At 38.9% G+C, this 25326-nt stretch overlaps 1 protein-coding gene, 1 non-coding gene and 1 pseudogene across 15 annotated transcripts in view; 2 read left to right on the top strand and 1 right to left on the bottom strand.

Annotated features, from left to right (window-relative positions):
• Positions 1–23967, bottom strand: part of FAM13B (family with sequence similarity 13 member B) — an 88762-nt gene extending 64795 nt beyond the window's left edge. For 12 of the 13 annotated variants that reach the window (XM_086703190.1, XM_086703213.1, XM_086703241.1 and 9 more), the window contains exons 1-4: positions 23828–23967; positions 4827–4991; positions 3340–3533; positions 2689–2901 (exon numbers count right to left, since the gene is read on the bottom strand). In XM_086703190.1, coding sequence (XP_086559316.1) covers positions 2689–2901; positions 3340–3496 — 370 coding nt within the window. In that variant the 5' untranslated portion in view covers positions 3497–3533; positions 4827–4991; positions 23828–23967. Of the gene's footprint in view, positions 1–2688; positions 2902–3339; positions 3534–4825; positions 4992–23827 lie in introns of all 13 variants that reach the window. The other variant, XM_086703171.1, reaches the window with a different exon arrangement.
• Positions 10166–10275, top strand: LOC112861768 (U6 spliceosomal RNA). Its single transcript, XR_003223669.1, has one exon. It is a non-coding gene; the product is annotated as a U6 spliceosomal RNA (small nuclear RNA).
• LOC147584442 (uncharacterized) lies at positions 16254–24904 on the top strand (annotated as a pseudogene). Its single transcript, XR_015254618.1, has 4 exons — positions 16254–16274; positions 23491–23587; positions 23619–23998; positions 24485–24904. The product of XR_015254618.1 is annotated as an uncharacterized LOC147584442 (transcript).
• The last annotated feature ends 422 nt before the right edge of the window (positions 24905–25326 follow it).

Here is a 25326-nt window from a genome sequence, read left to right as displayed (position 1 = left end):
TAGAGGCGAGGGATCTTGTTAAACATCCTAAAATTCACAAGACGGTCCCTTATAATAAAGAATTATCCAGCCTAAAATATCAACAGTACCAAGGTTTTGAAACTCTGGTCTAAACAAAAAGTCTAACCACACCAGAAACGCCACACTGCAGTGTCTTGCTACCACAGAAAACAAAAATGACTGTTTTAAAAACACAAATGTAATTGCAACAATGCTCCTTCCATGTTCCTAAAAGCAACAATCTCCTCAGGGCACCTGGGTGGCTCAGTTGGTTAGGCATCCGACTGCAGCTCAGGTCACATCTTACGGATAGTGGATTCAATCCCCCTACCTCGGGCTCTCCGCTGTCAGCACAGAGCCTGCTTCTGATCCTCTGTCCCCCTCTCTCTCTTCCCCTCCCCCACTCTTGCACACACACATGCTCTCTCTCAAAAATAAATAAACATTAAAAAAAAGTAATAATTTTCTCTGGTATTTTGAATGTCAATTAAAATACCAACACAGTACTCTTCTACAAGAAGTGGAGAAAGCAATCTATCCAGTGACCTACCAGACATCTTTCTCAAAAAATTACTAAAGGAGAATAAACAAAATTAAACAAATTATATTACAAAACAAACAGAAACAGCACCTCAAGTTAAGTACTGCCACACCTTTTCTGCATAGCTCTTAAGAAAAGGGGTGTGTATGTGGGTATGTGTATGCATAAATACACATGCTAATGGTCACATAAGTGGAGAATGGAGCATGATGGATTTCTCATGTTAGAACAATTAAAAACATACGGGCCACAGCAAATTTGTATACTTTAAATTCATTCACAAGCAAATGTCAATGCAGTAATTAGTAAGATGCATACTGTAATCCTGTGAATAACATAGTGCACAATGCTGTCATCATTTTAAATGACTCAATCAAAATGATAATCCTAGTGATAAAATAGCTTCTGACAGTCTCAGTGAAAGTCAATGACTTTATTACCATTAAATCTTATTCCAGTTACTCATTTATAACTTTTCTGATAGCTGGAACTTAAGGTTCCATCTTTAAGAGATGTGTCTGCGAGGTGCCTGCATGGCTCAGTCGGTTAAGCCTCCAACTCTTGGTTTCAGCTCAGCTCATGATTTCACAGTTCATGGGTTGAAGGCCCACATCAAGTTCTAGGCTAGCAGTGTGGAGCCTGCTTGGGATTCTCTCTCTTCCTCTCTCTCTGCCCCTCCCCTACTCATGCTCTCTCTCTCTCTCTCTCTCTCTCTCTCTCTCTCTCAAAATAAACTTATTAAAAAATAAAGACTTGTCTGCCATTCAACTAATACACTGAATAGAGAACCCTGTTACTTTAAAAACAAAAAAATGGCTCTAGAGTCATAAAAAGGACTCAAAACTCTTTTAACACATCAGTTTCATTACGTATTTAATGGATGCAAAATGCCAATTAGGTGACTCAATATAAATATTTGAAAATATTCCTACAAAAAAAAAAAAATCAAAGAAATGGATTCAGAAATTCAAAACAAAACAGTAGTATTTGGGCGGGGGGAATAAAGTTACCCTTTGAAAAAATGGGACGTTAAGGACAATGTATTTTGAAATCTGTTTTTTGATCCAGGTGGCACATTAAAATAAGAGAATTAAAGTAGTGACCTTCAGACATAAATCAGAGGTACTCACTAATTTAGGCTCAAAGGTGTTTAAACAATTTTTTAAAGATGGATAAAAACACTCAAAAGAAAATCTTCCTTCTCTGACTACAGATGGCTTAAGAATACAAACACATTATAAAACATCCAGCTATGACAGCGATAGGCATTAAACAGTTATGTCTTAACACCAATGAATTTCTCTAGAAGACCCAATTCAAAAAATTAAAGAGATTCCACAATACAAAGAAAAGCCAAAACATAATTTTAAATTTCAAGAAATGTGTAATATTATACACCAACTTTATAAACTTTCCCATATAATGAAACACGTCACTCCATTACATACACTGAATACCATTTGGCTCTAGGAACAGAATTATTTCCTCACTGCTTGGTTCTTCTTACCTTTCTACCTACCTCTATGTCTATTTTTCCTTCTTATTCCATTCCAGCTAAGCCCTACTATTAGTCACCACCAAAAACCTAACCCAACAAATACATATCAATGCTTTTTTATTTGGCTTGGAATCCTGATATTCAATTTGGTATTTTATTTCCTCCAGGCAGAAGTCCAAGAACAAGCTTTAAGTATATTCCAAACCTGGAATCAAAGTTGTCTTCTGGTTTTTGCTAGCAAGTTCTATCAAACCAGGGACAAACATCCAGTATTAACATCACCACTAAGGAATGGCACTATTAGTGGATGTTATGCCACACAATATCACTTCATATATATTTTTCTTCTTTCCCAACCCTCTTATTCCTTGTTCTTTTCTCCTGCCCTTCCTCCTCCTCCTTCTCACCCTGTATCTTAAGCTTCCTAAGACTAATCATAAAAAGTAAATAGTACTACACGTTATCTAAAAAGTTGCCATTCCCTTGACTAGACCATATAGATACAAAGAATGTATGTTCCCAAATGGGAACATAAGAAATTGATATCTGAACTACTATAATTACTGTCTACATGTCAAGATTTCTATAAGGTAAAAATATCCTGAAATTAATGGCAAATGATTGATTAGTAAGAATCAAATTATACTACCTTGAGAAAGCTGCATCAAGTGAATATGCAAACTGCCAGGAATAACAGGTTCAGGAAGTTCTTGAAGGAAAAATCTAAGAAGACTAATAGCTGAGGGAACATCTGCTTCCTTAACCAAATCCACCTCTTCTCCGCTGTCGTATCTCTGTCGAAGCCACTCCACTGTCTCAGCATTTCCATTGACTTGAAAAAGTCCTTGCTGCTCCAGACCTCCTACATTAGTTCAAGGCAAAAATTAAATAAGATTTAACTTCAAGTACTTGGCCATATATATTCATTTTCCAATCAATTTAAAATATTCATACTTCTCAAAGCCCTTCTTGGCTCTCCGGTTGGGCTGAACACCTTCAAATAACACACCTAAAAACATACTATCTCTGTCCTAAGGGATAATCTATTTTATCCACCCCCGGCCCATTAAAAATATTACTATCACCACCCCACTAAAAAATGCTCTATGCTGGGCATTTCTAAGTGTATGACTTTAAATAAGAAATTAACATTTTTCCTTACTAAATTTTGGACTTTTCATACTGGAAAAGGAAGGAAGGAAGGAAAGAAGGAAGGAAGGAAAGAAAGAAATCCAAGGTCAAATGTGTAAGTTGGGTTTATTAAAACAAAGGCTAGCCCTAAAGGTAAGGAAATGTATACCATGTTCCTCGATATAGTCCACAACGTGGCGGACTATGAACGGAACCTCATTGTCTGGATGTCCTCCCTGCTGCAGCTCATCAAGTGGAATTCCAAATATTTTGTTAGCAAGAACAGAGTTGCAGTTACTCAAGGAAGGGGAGGAGCTCTTCCTCATATCTTTTTTGCAGCCAGAAATCAAAGCTGTCTTTTCTGCCAAATGAAAGATAATAAATAAATAAATAAATAAATAAATAAATAAATAAAGACTAACAATCAACAGGTGACAATATGACTAAAATAATTACAGAAAAATGCTTTATACCAGAATGTGTTTTCATCATTACATATGTTCTAGCTTTCAGGCCCACAGAACATTCTACAAATAAAGTTCAATATAATCACCCAAACATTTTCTCCATTAAATATAGTTAGTTTTGAATACTGCCTTTAGTGTTCGTGTATTTATCAAATAATGGCAAATTTGTCATTAAACTTAGCAAAGGACATTAATGTCCCAAAGACAAATTAAGGAGCAAACATGGCTCCAACAAGGCCTTTACTGAGCAGGCTTATTGACACAGGTGAAAAACCAAACCCAATCATTTCTGGACTGTGCTACATGAACCCCGTCAAACCCCTTAATTTGTTAGCATCCAAAACAGGAGAGAATCACTTTTTATAAATTGATGGTTTAAAAATAACTTTTTATAAATGATAGGCTAGTAAGAACAAGATTAACCAGTTTTTATTTCTACATGACAGAGCAGCCATAATGTTTTTATAAATGAAGGAAAATTTTCAGTTCTAGACATCAACTTTCAAACGAGAATGTTCTTTCATCAAACTTGCTGTTTCATTAATTATTTCAAAGAAAAATTTCCACAGCCAGTCTAGTTCAGAAGAAATAAGTTATTTGTCTTAACTTTGTAGTAACTCTGATCAGTAAAGCAGTGAGAGAAAACAATGTTTCTAATAGATGAAGCATCAGAGAACAAGTAATCCCAAGAAAAATTGTTTTCTAAAATAAAACATTTATTACTTTATGTGGGCAGTAAGTATTTTCAAAAGAAAGAAAAACTTTTTTCAAAAGTTGATAATGAACAAAATGACACCAACTGTGTTTTTTTTTCATAACCCCAAAGAAACAATTCCTTTCTCACACAAGAGAGCAAAAAAATAAATAAAACTACTCAATATTCTTAAGTTTGCAAAAACAACTTCTATACACATTACATAATAGCTGTACCCAGTAGATCAAGAGAGTATCACAATGTGACTGGGACACAATCTATTCAACTTACAGAAACAACAGAGGTTAACTTAGGCGCCACAAAATGCCATAAATGTATACAACTTCAGACAAAGAAGATCCATTCTTCAACATATCTGGTGCCAGCTAATAACTACCAAACCTCAAGTTAATAACCAAATAGCAGCAACAGGAGATAAACCCCCAAATTTCTGTGTATTTATACAGCATGGGAATACCGTTTTGAAAACTTACCTTGAGTACTTAAACACCTAAGTTTAAAAAATGGCTTCTGTACCAGCTACCCTCACTGAGCAAGCATTCTTTTGTCATTTATGGCTGTTTGAGATTATGGCAGAAGATCAGCCTGTAGTTCCTCATTGAAGAAACGCAGAACTCGATCAGTACTTCAGCAGTTAATCTAGAAGAAAAAAAAAAAATTCTTTTTATTTCCCAAACCAACTTTAACTGTGAGAAGTGACTAGAATAAACACTGAAGTCCTTTTAGGAGGATACCTACACTTTAAACCATTCTTCTGCCTGAAAATTTGCCTGTGACCTAGTTAGAGGCAAAAATCTTGCACAAGGTTTCAAATTATGATGGCTAACCTGGACAAGAATCTTTTTGCTAAAAACAAAAGAAAACTGCAAAGGAGAATCTTTAACAGTACAGATCTTCAGAGATTACACCATCCAAATAATCCATTTTCCTCAATGGATCTTGCATTTGAGCACATATACACACACCCCACCCACGTCCATTGTGTCCCCTTATACTCAGAATAAAACACAGAAGCATTTTTAGCTCAAAGAACTGAAGACAAGATTCTAAGCTCAGAACAGCACTCATGTACTTTATTCTTTTTTTTTTTTTTTTTTTTTTTGTACACAGCAAATATTTTGTTAGCAAGAATGTAGTTGTCTGACCTTTCTGGTTTGGAGAGATAACAGCGTATGTTGGAAAAGAGCAGTTAACAGAACCAGAAAGGCTGACATTCAAAATATTAACTACACCATCCTATAGATGTGACCCTGAAAAACTTCCATGTCTCCATGTCTCTAATCTTAGATTTCCTTATGTAAAAGTAATACCTACATAGCTGTTAAGTTTAACTGAGATAATACATCAGGTAGCAGAGAGAGAACCAGTTTTCTCTCTTCACATTAAATGTTAAAAAACCAGCAAACAGGCTGGAGAGAGGAAATCTGTTTGGCAATGCATTTAATATTTGGTCTCATTTATCAATTGTTTCATCACCCTCTGGGAATTCTAACAATCTATTTAAAAATTAGTAAGTTCAGCAGCAAACTACACTGCAGCACTCTGCTCAAAAGAGTCCAAGTCAGGGCCACCTGGCTGGCTCAGTCCATGGAGCATGCAACTCTTAATTAATTTCAGGGTCATGAGTTTGATCCCCACATTGGGTGGGCACAGACCCTACTTAATAAATAAATAAATTTTTTAAAAAAGAGAGAGAGCACTCAGGTCAGCAGAACAGTATTATCATTCACTGTGATTTTCAAAAATGTCTTATTAGTAACATATACCTCCAAGAGGAACATTAAAAATGGAGGGGAAGGAAAACCACATTCCCACAACAAATCTTTAGTAGATGATTACTTCCCAAACATCCTGCAATGCCTGCTAAAACATGTAGCGTATTCATCTGAAAAACAACTTCAAAGTTAAGTTATAGAAGACCTTTTAGAGAGGTTAACTTCAGGGATAAAATGTTTAATAAACTCACATTAAAAGTCAGATTTCAGGTTAATACCTTCAAGTCATAAAGAAAAACAGGACTTGCCTGAGGTACAATAAAACACTCATTAGAAGAGTCTTGTCAGAAGCAAGTTCTATGTTATCACTAAGATGGGTACTCAGTGTTTCTGTGTCTTAATGAAACCAGGAACCAACACACTGCAAAAGCATTTAGAGTGGAGAGTAGCCCAAAATAACATTTCTGCAAACTGTGAAGTAGTTTTTGACATTATTTAATCCTGTTCCCCACCACTTCTCAGAGTTTAAATCATGTGAATATTCCCTTCCTATCCGTAGTGGGTTCAACAGCATTCCCCAAAAATCTCATGTCTACCCAGAACCTCAGAATGTGAACTTATTTGGAAATAGGGTCTTTGCGTATGTAATTAATTGAGGATCTCAAAATGAAATTACCCTGGATTTAGGGTGAGTCCTAAATCCAATGACTGGTGTCTTTATAAGCAGAAGACAGGACAGATAGACACACAGTGAGGGGAAGAAGGCTGTGTGAAGAAACAGGAAGAAATTGGGAGTTCTGCGGTCACAAGACAAGAAACACCAGGAGTCATCAAAAGCTAGAAGAGACAATGGATGATTCCTCCCTAGAACCTTCAGAGGGCCTGCCTACACCCTCATTTTAGCCTTTTGGCCTCCAGATCTGGGAGAAAAAAAAAATATGTTGTTTTAGAGTTACCCTGTTTATAGTAATTTGTCACAGAACCTCTAGAAAATTGATGTGATATCTAAACTACAAATTCCAGGGGAGCCTGGGTGGCTCAGTCAGTTGTGGGTCTGACTTTGGCTCAGGTCATGGTCTCGCAGTTCAAGAGTTCAAGCCCCACATGTTGGGCTCTGTGCTGACAGCTCAGAGCCTGGAGCCTGCTTCAGATTCTGTGTCTCCCTCTCACTCTGCCCCTCCCCAGCCTGCACCCTGCACTCAGTCTCTTACTCTAAAATAAATAAACATTAAATTTTTTAATTTAAACTACAAATTCCAATTCTCAAAGAAAATAGCATCAGACACCATAGAAAAATGTCCCAAAGAGATCTGATGAAATGTCTTAGCAGACAGAATCCATAAAATACAAAAGCATTTAATCAATAAAAGGCTTGACACAAGGGAATACAATGTGTAGACTTTCAAAATAACCAAAGATTTCCAGAAGTATAATTTTATTATAAATCAAATCAGCAAAAACATTTTAAGAATCTTTTTCATTTTAAGATTTTTTTTTTAAAGTACAATATACTCCTGAATGTGGGACTGGAACTCAATCAAGAGTCAATGCTCTATGGACTTAGCCAGCCAGCATACCTAAAACAGCAAAATCATTTTAAATACAAATGACAGTTGCCTAGAATAGTGATACTGACAACAAATAAGAAATCATTTTGAATTCTGTATCATGAGACACAGTTATAAAAATAACACAATACCAATTTTCAATAAAAGTGGGTGATAGGTACATTCAGGAACATGTACCTTCATAGAGCAGCTATCAACTTGAGTTCTGCTACTCAAGCTATTTCTGCATTCCATTCAGGTCCATTTACATATACATATACATAATAGGAACAGACAGCAAAGAATCTCTTAAGTTTTAAATACCTAATAAAATTAGTAAGGAGGGGCTTTTAAAAAAGAACACCAGAGCTCCTGAGTGGCTCAGTCACTTAAGCGTCCAACTTCGGCTCAAGTCATGATCTCACAGTTTGTCGGTTCGAGCCCCGCATCAAGCTCTGTGCTGACAGCCCAGAGCCTGAAGCTGCTTCAGATTCTGTGTCTCCCTCTCTCTCTGCCACTCCCCCACTCACACTCTGTCTCTGTCTCTCTCTCTCTCAAAAATAAAAAAACGTTAAAAAATAAAATAAAATAAAAAAGGTAGAATACCAACATCAACACTACAGATATTACAACAACGTGGATGGAACTACAATGTATTCTGCTAAATAAGTCAGTCAGAGAAAAATAAATAAATGATTTCACCCATATGCGGAATTTAAGAAACAAAACAGATGATGGGGTGTGCCTGGGTGGCTCAGTTGGTTAAGAGTCCAACTTGGGATCAGGTTCTGATCTCGTAGTTCCCAAGTTTGGGACCCACATCAGGCTCTGTTCTGTGCTGACAGCTCAGAGCCTGGAGCCTACTTCAGATTCTGTGTCTCCCTCTCTCTCTCTGCCCCTGCCCCACTCGCACTGTCTGTCTCTCTCTCTCTCTCTCTCTCAAAAATAATAAACATTAAAAAAAATTTAAAAAAAGGAAAAACAGATGAACATAGGGGAAGGGAAGGAAAAATAAGATAAAAACAGAAGGAGGCAAACCTTAAGAGACTCTAAAATACAGAGAACAAACTGAGGGCTGCTGGAGGGGTGTTGGGTGGGGGGATAGGCTAAATGGGTCATGGGCATTAAGAATGGCACTTACTGGAATGACCAGTGGGTGTTATATGTAAGTGATGAATCACTACATTCTACTCCTGAAAAAAAAATACTATGGACAAATAACAACAGAGAGTATTAACTGAGCTCTTATAATAACTCAGGAACTATTTTAAGGGCTTTAAATGTACTAATTCATTTATTCTTACAACAATCCTATGGATGCAGATACTTTCATTATATCCATTTCAGTGATGAGAAAACCAAAAAACACTGAGAACTTTCTGGGGTAATGTAAATGTTCTAAGTCATGACTGTGGTAGTGGTAGTTACATGCTTAATACACATGTCAAACTTACTGAACTGGACATTTAAATGGGTGAATGTTATTGTATATAAAATGTTATCACATAAAATTACATTTCAATGAAAACAAAAAAATTAAAAAAGAAACCATACAAAGACATAACAGCACTTTAATAAGTTAATACCAAACTATTTTCATTATAGAGTGTGACATTTTTAAAATATACTTCTCCATACAAAAAGAAAAATAAAATATCTCTTTTAGCCACATTTCAAGAACCTACCCTACTTAGCCCCAGGTATGCTATCCAGCACATTTAGAAATTACTAAGTTTTCTGTATAGCATAAAAAAAATTAAAGCTCAAGTGAAGACTAAGTCTTGTCAAAGCAAACAATTTTAAAAAACACTGTAATACTACAAATAAAGTTTTATCATTTTGCAAATAAGCAACCTGTGGTTAAAAGTGGCATCCGCCAAGATAAACTGTCATTTTCATGTGGAAAAACTTCTACCTTCAAAATGAATAGAAAGGAACAAAAAACCCCACTTTTGCCCCAAATGGTTTTGACAAAACAGGATACAATTCACACAGAAAAATTTGAAAGAGCTACCTCAATAATTGCTAATGCCAAAAAGAAAAAAAAAAAAAAAATCCCTATCACTAGTTTACAAAGAGAAAAAAGCCAACAGGGAACTGGACCTCAATAAAGATAGTAAACTTGGGGAACAGAGATTTGAGTCTGTAGACAATTACAGAGTCTAAGTCAATGAACCAAATAAATGTACCCCTGCTCCATACATTCAGCTTTTCACATTAGCAAGCTCTAAACAGTTCACAAAGCAAAGGAAAAGGCACCTCTTTCATTCAAACTGAACAAAGATGGTACTATGAAGGTTCCCAATATGCTAAATCAGTGGTTCCTTCCTGGTCTGAAAACTAGCAAGGTATTAATATGCCTGAAATCTTTAACAGTACACCGAACAAACAGAAAGGCTGAAAAGCCTCACGTCTCAAAAGCACATAAAGCTATCAGTCATATGTTCACAGATGCTATTTTGATCAGGAAAAACATCAAGTCAATTAAATCTATTACTAAATTCACTGACCATGCCATAAGTAATTTATTATAGTATAAAACAGAATTCAAGTGCTCGCTTCGGCAGCACATACACTAAAATTGGGATGATACAGAGAAGATTATTAGCATGGCCCCTGTGCAAGGATGACACGCAAATTCATGAAGCATTCCATATTTTTTTTCCAAAGTGGTTTTGCCAATTTGTAGTCTCACCATCTGCATGTAAGTGTTCCTCTGGTTCTACATCCTTGTCAGTACCTGGTGGTATTGGTTTCATGGAACATTTTAGTGACCATGTAGCAATTGATCTTATGTATGAACAGTGGTTTATGTAACCCAATCACTATTATATATAGGTTATCATCTTTTACTATTTTAAATTAAACAACACTATGATGAACATAATTCTAGCCAAATCTTTGTACTTATCCTTATTTCCTCAAACCAAATTCCTGGAAATAAAATTGTTATATCAAAGATTAAAAAGAAAAAAAAATAAAAAATAAAATAAAACAAAACAGAATTCAAGACTAGAAATTTTTTTTTAATTAGAGAGCTATAATACTGGGTGCCTGGGTGGCTCAGATGGTTAAGCGTCTGACTCTGGATTTCAGCTCAGGTAATGATCTCACAGTTCATGAGTTCAAGTCCCACAAGGGCCCTGCACTGGTAGTAAGGGGCCTGCTTCTGATTCTCTCTCTCTCTCTCTCTCTCTCTGCCCCTTCTCAGTTTTCTCTCTCAAAATAAATAAATAAACTTAAAAAGAGAGAGAGAGAGAGAGCTGTAATACCCAAAAGTTTAGCAACTTCTTTACCCTAGAAAACAGAAAAAGGGGCACCTGGGTGGCTCAGTCAGTTAAGCATCCAACTCTTGATTTCAGCTCAGGTCACGATCTCAGTTTTCTGAGAAGGCGCCCCACCTCAGGCTCTGCACTAACAATGCACAGCCTACTTGGGATTCTCTTTCTCCCTCTCTCTGTTCCTCCCCCACCTTGTGCTGTCTCTCAAAATAAATAAATAAACTTTAAAAAAAAAATAAGACAGAAAAAAAGAGCATGAAGTACTTCTTGTAACAATTTTTATTCCTATGCCTGAGGACTTGCTCATCTGAGTGCACTTTAACATACTACTTGAGGGTACAATCCTCCCTGGTGATTCTACAAAACTACAATGAACAATGGAATCAAGTCATTTTGTAAGACTACAGTTGCCAAATTGTGATACTAGATATAGCACATGTATTTCAAAGACTAAGACCCACTAAATGTAAACTATTTTTCCTTGAAACAGCTCATTATTCCTCTCTTATTTAGGCAAAAACTGCTTTAGAGATAAGCTATTGGTAAACATCCTGGATCATTTTGAGAAACTCTCAAAAGGGTTTCATGGCCAAAGTCAATTATTTTATCACCTCCAACCATGATTTCAAGCTATTCAAATCAAAGTAATAAAGCCAGAGGGAGATGAAATCCCCTGTGACTAAGTCCTCTCACCTACTGCCCTCACTAATCTCCTCAAAATTAAAATCTAACTCAAATCCCCCACAACCTGCACAAAATTCCTCAATTGTCTTCAACTACCTGAAATCCTGGCCTCCAAATTTTTTAAATGTTTACTTATTTTTGAGAGAAAGAGAGGGAGAGAGAGTATCCTAAGCAGGCTCCACACTGTCAACACAGAGCCCAATTTGGGGCTCGAACCCACAAAAAAGTGAGACTGTGACCTGAGCCAACATCAAGAGTCAGACGCTTAACCGAATGAACCATCCAGGTGCCCCCTGGACTCCAAATTTTTTGATCAGGAAAAAAATTATGGATCCACTCCTCATTTTTATATTGTATGCATATTACTAAAGTAGAGTAGTAAAAAATATACAAGTATGTTATATGCATAATCCTCATATAGAAAAATAACTTTTAAGATTAAAAGATATACAAAAACATAAATTTTACTACTACTGACACACACACACACACACACACACACACACACACACACACACAACTTTAATAGGTCATCTTGCCCATCCAAAGTGCAAGGATCTCATAACTCAACCAAAAATCAAACCGATTAAAAAATGGGCAGAAGACCTGAATAGCCATTTTTCTAAAGAAGGCATATTGATGGCCAACAGACATGAAAAGATGTCAGGTAGCATCGCTCTAATCAGTGAAATGTAAATCAAAACCACAATGAGATACCATCTCACACTTGTCAAAATGGTAAGTTATCAAAAAGAAGTAACAAGTGTTGTCAAGTGTTTAAAGGGAACCCTCTTGCACTGCTGGTAGGAAAGTACAGTGGCACAATCAATATGGGAAACAGCATGGAGGTTCCTCAAAAAATTAAAAACAGAAATACCATACAATCCAGTAATCTCACTTATGAGAAAATGAAAACATTATTCCCAAAAAATACATGTACTCCAATGCTTACTGCAGCACTATACACAGTACCAAGATATGGAAGCAACCTAACTGCACATTTATGAATGGATGGATAAAAAATATGCGGTATCTATAATGAAATATTACTCAGCCATGAAAAAGATGATATTGCCATTTGCAACAGCACAGATGGACCTAGAAGATATTAAACTAAGTGATTTAAGTCAGAGAAAAAGACAAGTACCACACAATTCGCGGCAGCTGGGTGGCTCAGTCAGTTGAGCGTCTGACTTCAGCTCAGGCCATGATCTCACGTTTGTGAGTTCAGGCCCCGCCGCGTTGGGCTCTGTGCTGACAGTTCAGAACCTGGAGCCTGCTTCAGATTCTGTGTCTCCCTCTCTCTCTGCCCCTCCCCCATTCACACTCTGTCTTTCTTCCTCTCAAAAATAAACATTACAAAAAAAATTTTTTTTGAAGTACCACACAATTTCACTTGCATGTGGAATTTAAAAACAAGCAAACAAACAAAAGCCAGAAACAGGCTCATAAATACATAGAATAAACTAGTAGTTGCCAGAGGGTAGTAAGGTGGGGAGATGAGCAAAATCGTTTAATGGAATTAAGAGGCACAAAATTCCAGTTATAAAATCAGAGATGACAAGTACACAACAGGGAATACAATCAATAATAATGTAATAACTTTTTGGTGACAGACGGTAACTATACTTACTGCTGCGAGCAGTTCATAATGTATATAAATGTCAAATCACTATATTGAACACCTGGAACTAATACAGGATTATATGTCAGCCATACTTACATTAAAAAAAAAAAAGCGCCAGTACCTCACTTCTGAGACCAAGTGACCTATAGCACTGTTTCTCTCACATCATCTCAGAGAGGGAGGGGCTTGCTCAATACACACAGTGCAAAGCCACAACCCCAATCCAGCATCCTTGAGAGCATGGTCTGGGCCTCTGTATGTTTAATAAACTCTTCCGGTGATTATAACGCATAGAAAGATTTAAGAACCTCTGGCATACAAGTTAAACCCTAAACTCCACTGCATAACCTACATACAAGTACTTCAACTACCAGTAAAATCTCCCTTCCTGCCACTCTTCCACCTCACTCTACTATCCAGCAATACTTAAATTTACTTGAAGTTCACAGTCCATACCTCTCAGGCTTTGCACATATCATTTTCTGTGCTTAGAGTCCTAACAATACCATAACCAACCACCACCTTGTTCACCAAACTTCTGTTCTTTGAGTCCAACTCCCATTTCCTCTCAAACCCTGCCTGATTTTCTGAAGCAGACAGTTCTCCTTTGCTGCTAGTGTACCCTTTTTAGCAACTGTCCCATAAAATTTAAAAGTATATCTCTTCAATAGGATGAGTGAAGGTAGGAAGCCTGTCATTTCATCTTTGTAACACTAAAGGCCTCACCCAAAGACTGACACAGAATGTAGTTTTTCAAATATATGTTGCATAAAGACATAAACAATACTGTCTATTCAAAATTAGCAAGAAGGAACATCTCCTTAAGTGATTAAAAACTAAGAAAATATCAAAAATGGCTGTCATATCTATTTTCCACAATAACAACAACCAAAGATAACCAAATCAAGAAGGGAAACCAACTATTACTTATGGAGTATCTAAAGCACTTTACAAGTTATTTCTCATACCTAGAATAATGCTATGAAGCAGACACTATTACCCTTTTACATAGATAAAAGCTGAAAGCACTGTGAGCCTCAAGTCACTCAGCTACTAACTTCAAAATTTGTAAATCGTAATGCTAAAATACGCTGCTGGATCTAACTGCACTTTCTAATGAAAGTTAATTAAGTCTTAACAAACCAGAACATTAAAATGAGCATTATTGGGGGTGCCTGGCTGGTTCAGTCAGTAGAGCATGTGACTCCTGATCTCGGGGTTGTAAGTTCGAGCCCCACACTGGGAGCAGAGATTACTTTAAAAATAAAATAAGATTAAAATATAGGGGCACCTGGGTGGCTCAGTCAGTTAAGCGTCCCAACTCTTGATTTCCACTCAGGTCATGATCTCACAGTTTGTCAGTTCAAGCCCAGGGTCAGGCACAGTGACAAGTGTCAAGTGACAAGTGTCAAGCCAGTGACAGCACAAAGGCTACTTGGGATTCTCTGTCTCCTTTTCTTCTGTCCCTTCCCTGCTTGTGCATGAACACAGTCTCAAAAATAATTTATTTTAAATAAAAATAAAACAAGCACTATTAAAAAGGCAAAAGACTACTTTCACATTTACTTGGAAAGCCACCACAATTCTGATTCAAAAAGCCAAGGAGACCACAAGGTACCTGGAGTTAATCTCAAAGATTAGGTGAAAAAACTTCCCCAAAGGATAACCTCTTGAGCTATCTGTAAGTGAGAACTAGAGTTCTACATTGTTCAACATCAATGCATGAGAAACAGCAAAGTGTGGTACAGGGATGTCTAATCCTGCTTATGAGTTAAATTAACTCTTCACACTAAGTATCAGCACAAAGAGTGGCCCTTTTTTTAAAACAGCACTACAATTTAAAAGGTGACCGGGCGCCTGGGTGGCTCAGTTGGATAAACGTCCAATGCTGGCTCAGGGTAAGAACTTACAGTTCACAAGTTTAAGCCCCAAGTCGGGTTCTGGGCTGACAGCTCAGAGCCAGGAGCCTGCTTCACATTGTGTCTCCCTCTCTCTCTGCCCCTCCCCCCCTCAAAAATACATATTAAAAAATAAAAGGTGACACAAAATATCTGAGAAAGCATACACGCATAACAGCAACCACATATTCTAGCCAGTTAAATATGTGCACATAATCTCAATTTTGATAACTTTTGACTCAAGACTCCTCCCTTCTAGTAACCTTTAACCTCTTTTCTACTGAAAACATGCACACGTAGCACCTACCAAACTAATGAGCAAGGTTTAAAGAAGACTAGCTTATCGTTTCTTATTGCACATTAACACAAAACTATAACGCTTCATTTTTTTTCATGTACGGGGTATTATAGGCAATTCCACAACGTGTTTTAACAAAATGGGTCCCTTGAAATCAGAACATTTCTCTTTTTGCACAAACTTGTGTAAAAACTGCTCTGGCGGGGGGAATAAAACTACCACATGACCAAAAAAACACTTAATAAACTTATTTTTTATGTGTCTTCCTCACTAGATTGTAAAATTTGAGAGCAAAAGATATGACTTCATCTTTGTTTTCCCAGTTGTAAACACCAAACAAAAGCAGAACTCCAATATCTTGAACAGATGCTATCATTTCTGGTGTACTTTCCAGTTCACTATCCAAATGAATCCTCAAATTCAAAATCTTGAGAAAAGCAGACAGATCATCATTCCCTCTCTCAGAAGAAACAAACAAAAAATCTCAGAAAGCTGAAGAAACTGGTTCAAAGTCACTGAACTAATGACTAGAAACCTAAGACTGCTTTTTTTGTGTGTTTATTTTTGAGAGAGCACAAGCAGGGGAGGGGCAGAGAGAGAGAGAGAGACAGGGAGAGACAGACACACACACAGAATCCAAAGCAGGATCCAGGCTCTGAGCTGTCAGCACAGAGCCTGACATCAGGCTCAAACCCACGAGCTGTGACATCATGACCTGAGCCCAAGTCGGACACTTAATAAATGACTGAGTTAACCCAGGTGCCCCTTAAGACTGTTACCTTTTAAGTGGATGCTTTCAGGAAACAATGACCACAATCATCACTGAAAATTTTGTTTAAAATTTCACCGAAATGTATGAAGACATACAGAAAGTAATTTACAAAAAACTTGAGTACTTTGTACATGCTTTTCATATAAAAATTCTCTCATCTGATTCGAAATTTGAGTTTCTTCTGGCGTCCCTAGAGGCTTTGTCAGTTGAGTGTCTGACTCTTGATTACAGCTCACATCATGATCCCAGAGTCATGGGATAGAGCCCCGAGTGGGCTCCATGCTGAACACGGAGCTTCCTTAGAATTCCCTCTCTCTCACTCTGCCCCTTCCCCACTCGAGCATGTGCGCACGTGCTCTCTCTCTCTCGCTCTCTCTCAAATAAATTTAAAAATTAAAAAAAAGTAAATAAATAATAAATTTTGGTTTCTTTCCCTTTCCAAGTTTTTGGTTTTTTTTTAAAGATTTTACTTTTGGGGTGACTGGGTGGCTCAGTCAATTGAGCGTCTGACTTCTAGTTTCTCCTCAGGTCGTGATCTCACAATTAGTGAGTTCGAGCCCTGTGACAAGGCTCCAAGCTAAGGGCACAGAGCCTGCTTGAGATTATCTCTCTCCTCCCTCTCTCTGCCCCTCCCCTACTCGCTTGCTCTCTCTCTCTCTCTCAAAAATAAATAAGCTTTAAAAAAATAAAAATAATAAATTATTTTTTTAAAGTCATCTCTGCACCCAACATGGGGTTCAAAGTTTGAAGTCCCAAGATGAAGAGTCACATGCTCTACTGAGTCAGCCACAAGCCCCTGCCTTTCCAAATTTTAAATTCACTGTGACTAGTGGTTTTTTTCCAAATGCGGACCACAAAGTTCCTGTCCCACCAACCTCCATCCCCCACTTCCTCCCCCAACAATTAAGCAGCTACTATGTAAAACAACGAGTGGTTTTCACACTACTGGACACTGAACCAAAGAAAATGAAAACACTAATTCAAAAATATATGTGCACCCCTATGTTTAGTGCCACATTATTTACAACAGGACAGACCTGAAACAGGACAGATATGAAACAGGATCTGAACAGGATCCTGAACATATCTGAACAGATATGAAAACAACTCAAGTATCCCAGGAATGGATAAAGATGTGGTATAAACACACATATACACACACGATGGAGTATTGCTTAGACATTAAAAAAAAAAAAAATTGGGGCGCCTGGGTGGCGCAGTCGGTTGGGCGTCCGACTTCAGCCAGGTCACGATCTCGCGGTCCGTGAGTTCGAGCCCCGCGTCGGGCTCTGGGCTGATGGCTCGGAGCCTGGAGCCTGTTTCCGATTCTGTGTCTCCCTCTCTCTCTGCCCCTCCCCCGTTCATGCTCTGTCTCTCTCTGTCCCAAAAATAAAAATAAAAAAAAACATTGAAAAAAAAGGAAAAAAAAAAAAATTTACTCAGCCATAAAAAAAAAAGAACATGATCTTGCCATTTGCCACAACATGGATGGACCCACAGGATATTATGCTAAAAGAAAGAAGTCAGAGAAAGACAAATACCATATGATTTAACTTACATTCATATAGTTCTAGAATAAACAATGACAGACTCATAATTACAGAGAACTGGCGGCTGTAAGGGGCAACTCTGCCAGGGATGGGCAATATAGGTGAAGGGGATTAAGAGGTATAAACTTCTAGTTATAAAATAAGTCACAGAGATGAAAAATAAAGCACAGAAAATATATCAATGATACTGTAATAACACTGTGACAAATGGTGACCACACAAGGTGGTGAGCACTGAATAATGTATAGAATTGCTGAGTCACTGTGATATACACCTGAAATTAACATAACATTAAATATCAACTACAGCACTAAAAACAAATTTTTTTAGTTTTCAGTTTTTACTTTTTTCTCCAAATGTATGGAACAGCAGCTTGATAAACAAAAGCAAAAATAAATATCTTAAGAACAAGTAAAAAGCTCAACATTTTCTGTTTTTCTATTCCTAAAAAGGGCAATGATAAACTCAACAGACATCTCTCTGAAAATTGTTTAAAAATCAAAGACATAAGAATTATCATACATCATATACATTAGGAAAAGAAAACATACTAGAGCTAGCTAATAACCTGACAGAAAAGACTGAAGTATTTTCCTCTAGCATAATCCAGTAAATTTCATTAAGTTATCTAATCAACCCAGTGCATTTTCCTCAAGCTAAGACTTTTTACACATTCTGGTTCATCCACCTAAAATATTCTCCCCCCCTTCATCCTACTCATCTTCAGCTCTCACTCAACTCCCATTCTTGGAGGGGCTTTCTCCAACCCACTCATCTAATGATCTCTCCCTGTGAAACTGTCTCAAGACATATCATTCCTTGGCTCCAAAGCATTCATCACAAGTTTTATTATACACTCCTTTCTGTGTTTAATGTCTATTTCTTCCAAGAGAGTATAAGCTCCTTCAAGTCTGCTGGTAGGTTGTTTTTTTAAAAAAACAGCTTTATTAAGGTATAATTTACATACCATAGAATTCACTCTTTTCAAGTACACAATGATGTCTATCTAATAAATTTACCAAGTTATGCAACCATCACCAAGTGACTGCTTGTTAACTCTGGCATTTAGAAGAAGATAAATATCTGTGAAAGAATAAGTCAATCTGATAATGAGTTACTCCTGTAATCCCATTACTACTAGTATGCATTCAATGTACCACATGATTTGATGGTAAATTTACCTTTTTACATTCCATTTCAAATATCCTTCAGTCATGTCTTCTATAAGGCTCTCAAACTGAACCTACTCACCTATTAGCCTACTGTCCGACTTGGGGAACAGTGACTCATACAGGTCAAGTTTATGTGTACATACTACAATTCCTTTTCCCTGTCAACTAATACCCTCCTCTGCCCCTAGCCATTTTAGTAAAACACTTAACAAAATAAAGGGAAGTTTAGGAGAAGTAATCTTTCTTGGGGAAGACAGCATTCATTTAATGGATATACTTTTGTAATATCAAAGTGATGGGAAAAAGTTCTTGGTACTGACATACAACTGGTTGAGTTCTAAATATATCTTATTAGACACGTAGCCAGAGGCAAGGGAAACAAAAGCAAAACTGAACTATTGGGACTTCAAGATAAAAAGCTTCTGCACAGGGAAGAAAACAATCAACAAAACTAAAAGGCAGCCTATGGACCAGAAGAAGATATTTGCAAATGACATAGCTGATAAAGGGTTAATACCCAAAATCTATAAGGACTTATCAAAACTCAACACCCAAAAAACAAATAATGCAGTTAAGAAACATGAACGGACAAGAACAGACATTTTTCCAAAGAAGACATTCAGATTCAGATGGCTGATGGACACATGAAAAAATGCTCAACATCACTCACCATCAGGGAAATAGATAATAAAACTACAATGAGATACCACCTCAAACTTGTCAGAATGGCAAAAAGTAACACAGGAAACAAGAGATCTTGGCAAGGATGGGGAGAAAGGGGAACCCTCTTACACTGTTAATGGAAATGCAAACAGGTGCAGCCACCTTGATAAATGGTATGGAGGTTCCCCCAAAATTAAAAATAGAACCACCCTATGATCCAGCAATTACCCTACAAAGAATACAAAAAGACAGATTCAAGGGGAGCCTAGGTGGCTCAGTAGGTTAAGCATCTGACTTCACCTCAGGTCATGATGTCACAGTTCATGAGCTGGAGCCCCACATCAGGCTCTCTACTGTCAGTGCACAGCCCGCTTTGGATCCTTGGTCTCCTTCTCTCTCTGCCCCTCCCCTACTTGCTCACGTGTGCTCTCTAAAATAAACATCAAAAATAAAATAGATCCAAAGGGGTACATGCACCTCAATGTTTACAGCAGCATTATCAACAATAGCTAAACTATGGCAAGAACCCTAATGTCCATCAACTGATGAATGGTAAAGAAGATGTGGCATACACATACGATGGAACACTACTCAGCCATCAAAAAGAATGAAATCTTGCCATTTGCAATGATGTTGATGGAGCTAGAGTGTATTATGCTAAGCAAAATAAATAAAAGAATGACAAATACCATGATTTCACTCATATATGGAATTTAAAGAAAAAAAACAAATAAACTTATGGGAAGGGGAAAAAAGAGAGAGAACAAACAGGATTGATGGAGGTGGTTGGGGGATGGACTAAATGGGGGATGGCTACTATGGAGAGCACTTCTTATGATGAGCACTGGTTGCTTTATGTAAGTGATGAATCACTAAATTCTACTCCAGAAACCAAAATCACACTATACATTAACTACCTAGAATTTAAATAAAAATTTGAAAATAAAAAATATGGTGATCTAACATATAAATGGAAATATTTTTCAGATATAATCAGTCCCTCCGCTGTTTATCCGTGTATAAAACAGAAATTTCCGGGGTGCCTAGGTGGCTCAGTCAGTCGAATGTCCGACTCTTGATTTCAGCTCAGGTCATGATCCCAGGGTTGTGGGACCAAACCGTGTCGGGTTCCACACTGAGCATGGAGCCTGCTTAAGATTTTCTCTCTCCTTCTGCCTCTTCCTGGAGCTGGCACACTCTCTCTCTCAAATTAAAAAATATATATATTTTTTTTTCAGGGCAGGTGAGTGGATCAGTCAGTTAAGCATCTGGATTTTGGCTCAGGTCATGACCTCACCGTTCAGTGTCAGGCTCTGTGTTAACAGTGTGGAGCCTGCTTGGGATTCTCTCTCTCCCTCTGCCCCTCCCCTGCTCATGCTGTCTCAAAAGAAAAATAAATAAAAAATAAAAGTAAAAACATAAACAAAACAAAAAAATTCAAAAATGACCAGAGGATGTGAAGACATTTATCTAAAGAAGATATATAAATGAAAAGATGCTTAACATCTTTATCTCTTGAGAAAATAAAAATCAAAAACACAGCTCACAACACAAAGCACAGCTCAAAAACACAGTGAAATATCAGCTCACTCCTATTAAGAGGGCAATTATCAAACAAACAAACAAACAAACAAACAGGAAAGTAACAACTACTGGAGAGGATGTGGAGAAAACTTAACGGTTGTACATGGCTAACAGGAATGAAAAATGGTGCAGCAGCCCTGGAAAACAGTTTGTATGTTTCTCCAAAAAGTTAAACGTAGAATTACCACATAACCCAGCAAGTCCACTGCTAGGTACCTACCCAAAAGAATCAAAAGCAGGGACTCAAACAAACACTTGTACACCAATATTCACAGTAGCATTATTCACAAAAGTTAATACAAGTATTAAAAAAGAGACAACAGGGGGTGCCTGTCTAGCTCAGTCAGTAGAACATAGGACTCTTGATCTTGAGATCGTGAGTTCAAGCCTCACATTGGGCATGGAGCCTACGTAAAAAAAAAAAAAAAAAAAGATAACAGGTCCAAAACTGAGTCACCTGGGCTAAGCCTACATCACCAAACCAAGAGATAGTATCTACCTACCCACCTAACTGCTTCCCCAAGAATGTAATCTTAACTAGTCGGTCTGGAATTTCCTGGTCAGCGCTAGTGAGGTAATGTGCCTGATAGACTCAGGCTGCCTACCAAAGTATGGTAAACTGCCTGAAACAACCCACTCTTTGCTAGAACTTCCTTGTCCTGCCTCCTTTGGCTTTAAAAGCCTTCCATTTTGCACAGCTCCTCAGAGCTCCTTTCAGTCTGCTAGATGGGATGCTGCCTGATTCATGAATAAAACCCGTAAGACTGTTAAAATTTACTCAATTGAATTTTGGGTTTTTTTAACAGGTAGAAACAATCCAAATGTCCATCGACAGATAAATAAAATGTTCTATACACATACAATGGAATTCAGCCTTAAAAAGGAAGTAAATTCTGATACAAGCTATAACATAGATGAAACTTGAAAACATGCTACATAAAATAAGCCAAACACAAAAGGACAAATGCTATGTGATTTCACCTACATGAGCTACCTAGAACAGGCAAACTTACAGAAACAGAATATAGAATAAAGGTTACCAAGGGCTGGGCAGGGGAGAAAATGGGGAATTACTGTCTACAGAGTTGCTATCGGGGATAATAAAAAAAAGTTCTCAAAATACACAGCGGTAATGGTGGCACAACATTGTAAATATACTTAATGCCATAAGTTGTACACTTAAAAAATGGTTAAAATCATAAATTGTTATGTATATTTACAATTTTCCCCCAAGTATAGCTACAGTAATTTATACTATTATATTCCCCAATATTAAAGTTAGTGTAAAATGAAGAGGAAGCCATGCAGATGGAGGCTATCCATAAGTGATAATAAAAGAAGCTGTCATTGTACTGGTGAGGGAAAATTGACAAGTCATAATGCATTCATTTCAGTCATTTTCTGTCCTAAAAACAATCACATTCTAATAAAAAACACACTGTAAAATTTACTTAGTGAAGAATTTTGTGACACTGTGATATGCCTTTCTACACCTAAGGATTTAAGCACACTGTGTCAAAAATCCCTACCTGGTGACACAACTGGAGAAAATACTGCCCTAATTTTAAAGGCAGCATAGATTAATAAAGAAGGGGCTCGTAATGGACATACAAATAGTGACCATTCAATTTCATCAACAAGTAATAAATAAATGCACAGTACCTGTGAGAAACCCAGGCCAACAAGTACCACTACTATACTTGCAAAAAGCAAAATTGAAGACCTAGCCTTACATTAACCCAGAAAGTCATTAATTCAAACTACCATTTAATGTCTGCCTTTAAAGGTAAGTGTATTTCAGTCATTTAATGTCCACAGTGTACATTATTGTGGATCGGGTTATCATTTTTAGATTATCAGCTCCTTGAAAGGAAGGTAAACGCCCAACTTGAGGTACTACTCTCAATGATTAGAAGGCACAATGCGGAACCTAATGAAATTCTGCAACGACCGTTCTAAAAGTCAGTTTGATTTTTAATTGATTACAAATAAAAGTTTACTAATTTCTCAAGTGTGCCAACAGATTCAATTTCCTATATAACCTTATCTCGGAAACCAGTCGCCCCATATGAAACTTAACGCTGTACCCCCTCTGGTCTGCATACTCAGAGTGCATTCTAGTCAAGTCCCCAGTGTACCAACAGCCCAATTTTGGCTATATTCTCTGAGCGATTTAAGGAAGTCAGCAACCACTCATCTCACGTGATCTTAAAAAGGGAGGGGGGGTAGTTTAGCCCAGATTAAACCACACTTTTTTTTTCTTTGCATTGACTTCACAGAACAGCATCAAGGAAGTGGCAGGGAAGTGGCGCAGTCTGGTGCACAGGGGAGGCTAGCAAACGCGTAGGTTGCTGTGCCTTGGAGTTTAGGGGAGCTAGGAGGTAGGAAGGCACACCCGCTCACGCGCATTGCAGCGACTGAAAAATCGAAGACTGCCACACCCCCCCCACCCCCCCGCAAGCAGCCCGGGCAAGGCTTCATCTCTTCAAGCTCGAGCAGAAAGGGGGCCCGCTCTACGTACTAGCCCATCTTCAGGGCACCTCTCCCAGCCTGGGCACCCCAACAAGCAACGCCCTTGAGCACCGCGCGGGTGGTACTATGCGCTGGGGGGCGCAGAGGGGGGAGGGCCGCGGCCCTGGGCGACCCGCGCATGCGCAGATAATGGTACCCGTCCGTTCACCTACCGTTGGAACCGCGACGCCCCGTCCCCCGGCCGCGGCCGCTTCTCCAGGACCTGCGGCGACGGCAATAGAGCGAGAACTGAGTCCCCGGGTGGCTCCGCGGCCGGCGAGCCTCCTCCTGTGGCGGCCGCTGGCGGGACGCTGAAGCGACGGCTGCGGCGCGGGGCCAGCCCGGTAAGCGACCCCCGGATGCCCCCGGCGGTGGCGGCGGCGAAGACGTGGAAGAGGGGGCAGGAGCGGTGACTGAAGCAGTGGCTGAGGCGCAGACCCTCCCTAACGGCGAGCGGGAGGAGAGCGGAGGGCGGAGGGCGGGCGGGGGATGGACCGGACGTGACGTGCGTGGGAGGGGGCGGGGCGGGGCGGGCCTGCTTACAGAGGCCGGGCGAGCGCGCCTGTATTGGGGGTTCCCCAAAGCTTCTGGCCACAGCCCGGGAGTCTGCGTGCTCTGGAGTTAACCTCCTCCCGCCCCAAACTTGGGCCCCTGAGTTAGGGTGCGAGAAGCCGGGCGCGGGCCTGAGGGAGGTATTTGGGGTCCTCAGTTTGGGGAGGTTGGAAAGAACATAGAAGAAAAAACTGGAAGACCCACGTTTCTCCTGGTCTCTGCAGAGGGGGCCATGCCTTCCTGCAGAGGACTAGAAAAACCCAGGTGCCCTTATCCAGGTGAGGAGCACGGAGACCTTAACAGAAAACCGCCAAGCAGACCGAAGCAGTGACTCAACGTTCCCATTCCCAGCTTTGGGGGTCAGATCCGGAACCCTGCCCGCCCGCCACCCTTCCTCTTCACTTAAGGACATGCCCCAGACTCGAGAGAGAACATATATGCCTCTGGTGCTGAAACCATCGGGGAATATGAAAGTTAATAGGCTACATGTTCACAGAGAGTTTGCTACACTAAACCAGTTTCAAAGGCAGAGCTGCAAGGAGGCATAAAGAATGAGGCGCCCTCTGAGTCTAGGGAGTCGGTACTTCTCGCATAGCCACCCAGACCGACCCTGCAGCTCCCACGAGCTCGCAAAGGTGTGAATATTCAGCCAATCTCTTATTTGCTTTACTGTGTTAAATAAAGGCTTTGGCATCTTCCATTGAGTAAAACGCAATGTTCTGCTTTTGTACCCCTGGATGGCGGGTAAAGCCACACCTGCAAAAAGAAGTCTGGTTTTCTGTAAAAATACAAATGACCACAATTCGGTTGTCTCCTGCTTGCCTGAGGTGCAAGTTAGTAACCCAGAAAATGTAAAACAAGAAGCCTCATAGAACTTGCAACAAATTTTTTTTTTAATTTTTTTTTTCAACGTTTATTTATTTTTGGGACAGAGAGAGACAGAGCATGAACGGGGGAGGGGCAGAGAGAGAGGGAGACACAGAATCGGAAACAGGCTCCAGGCTCTGAGCCATCAGCCCAGAGCCTGACGCGGGGCTCGAACTCACGGACCGCGAGATCGTGACCTGGCTGAAGTCGGACGCTTAACCGACTGCGCCACCCAGGCGCCCCAACAAATTTT

This window comes from Puma concolor, chromosome A1 (genome assembly GCF_028749965.1).
Source record: "Puma concolor isolate L17-30 chromosome A1, mPumCon1.1.hap2, whole genome shotgun sequence".
NCBI lineage: Eukaryota > Metazoa > Chordata > Mammalia > Carnivora > Felidae > Puma > Puma concolor.
The sequence above is the reverse complement of the archived record's forward strand: the minus strand, read 5'-3'. Positions and strand labels throughout refer to the sequence as shown.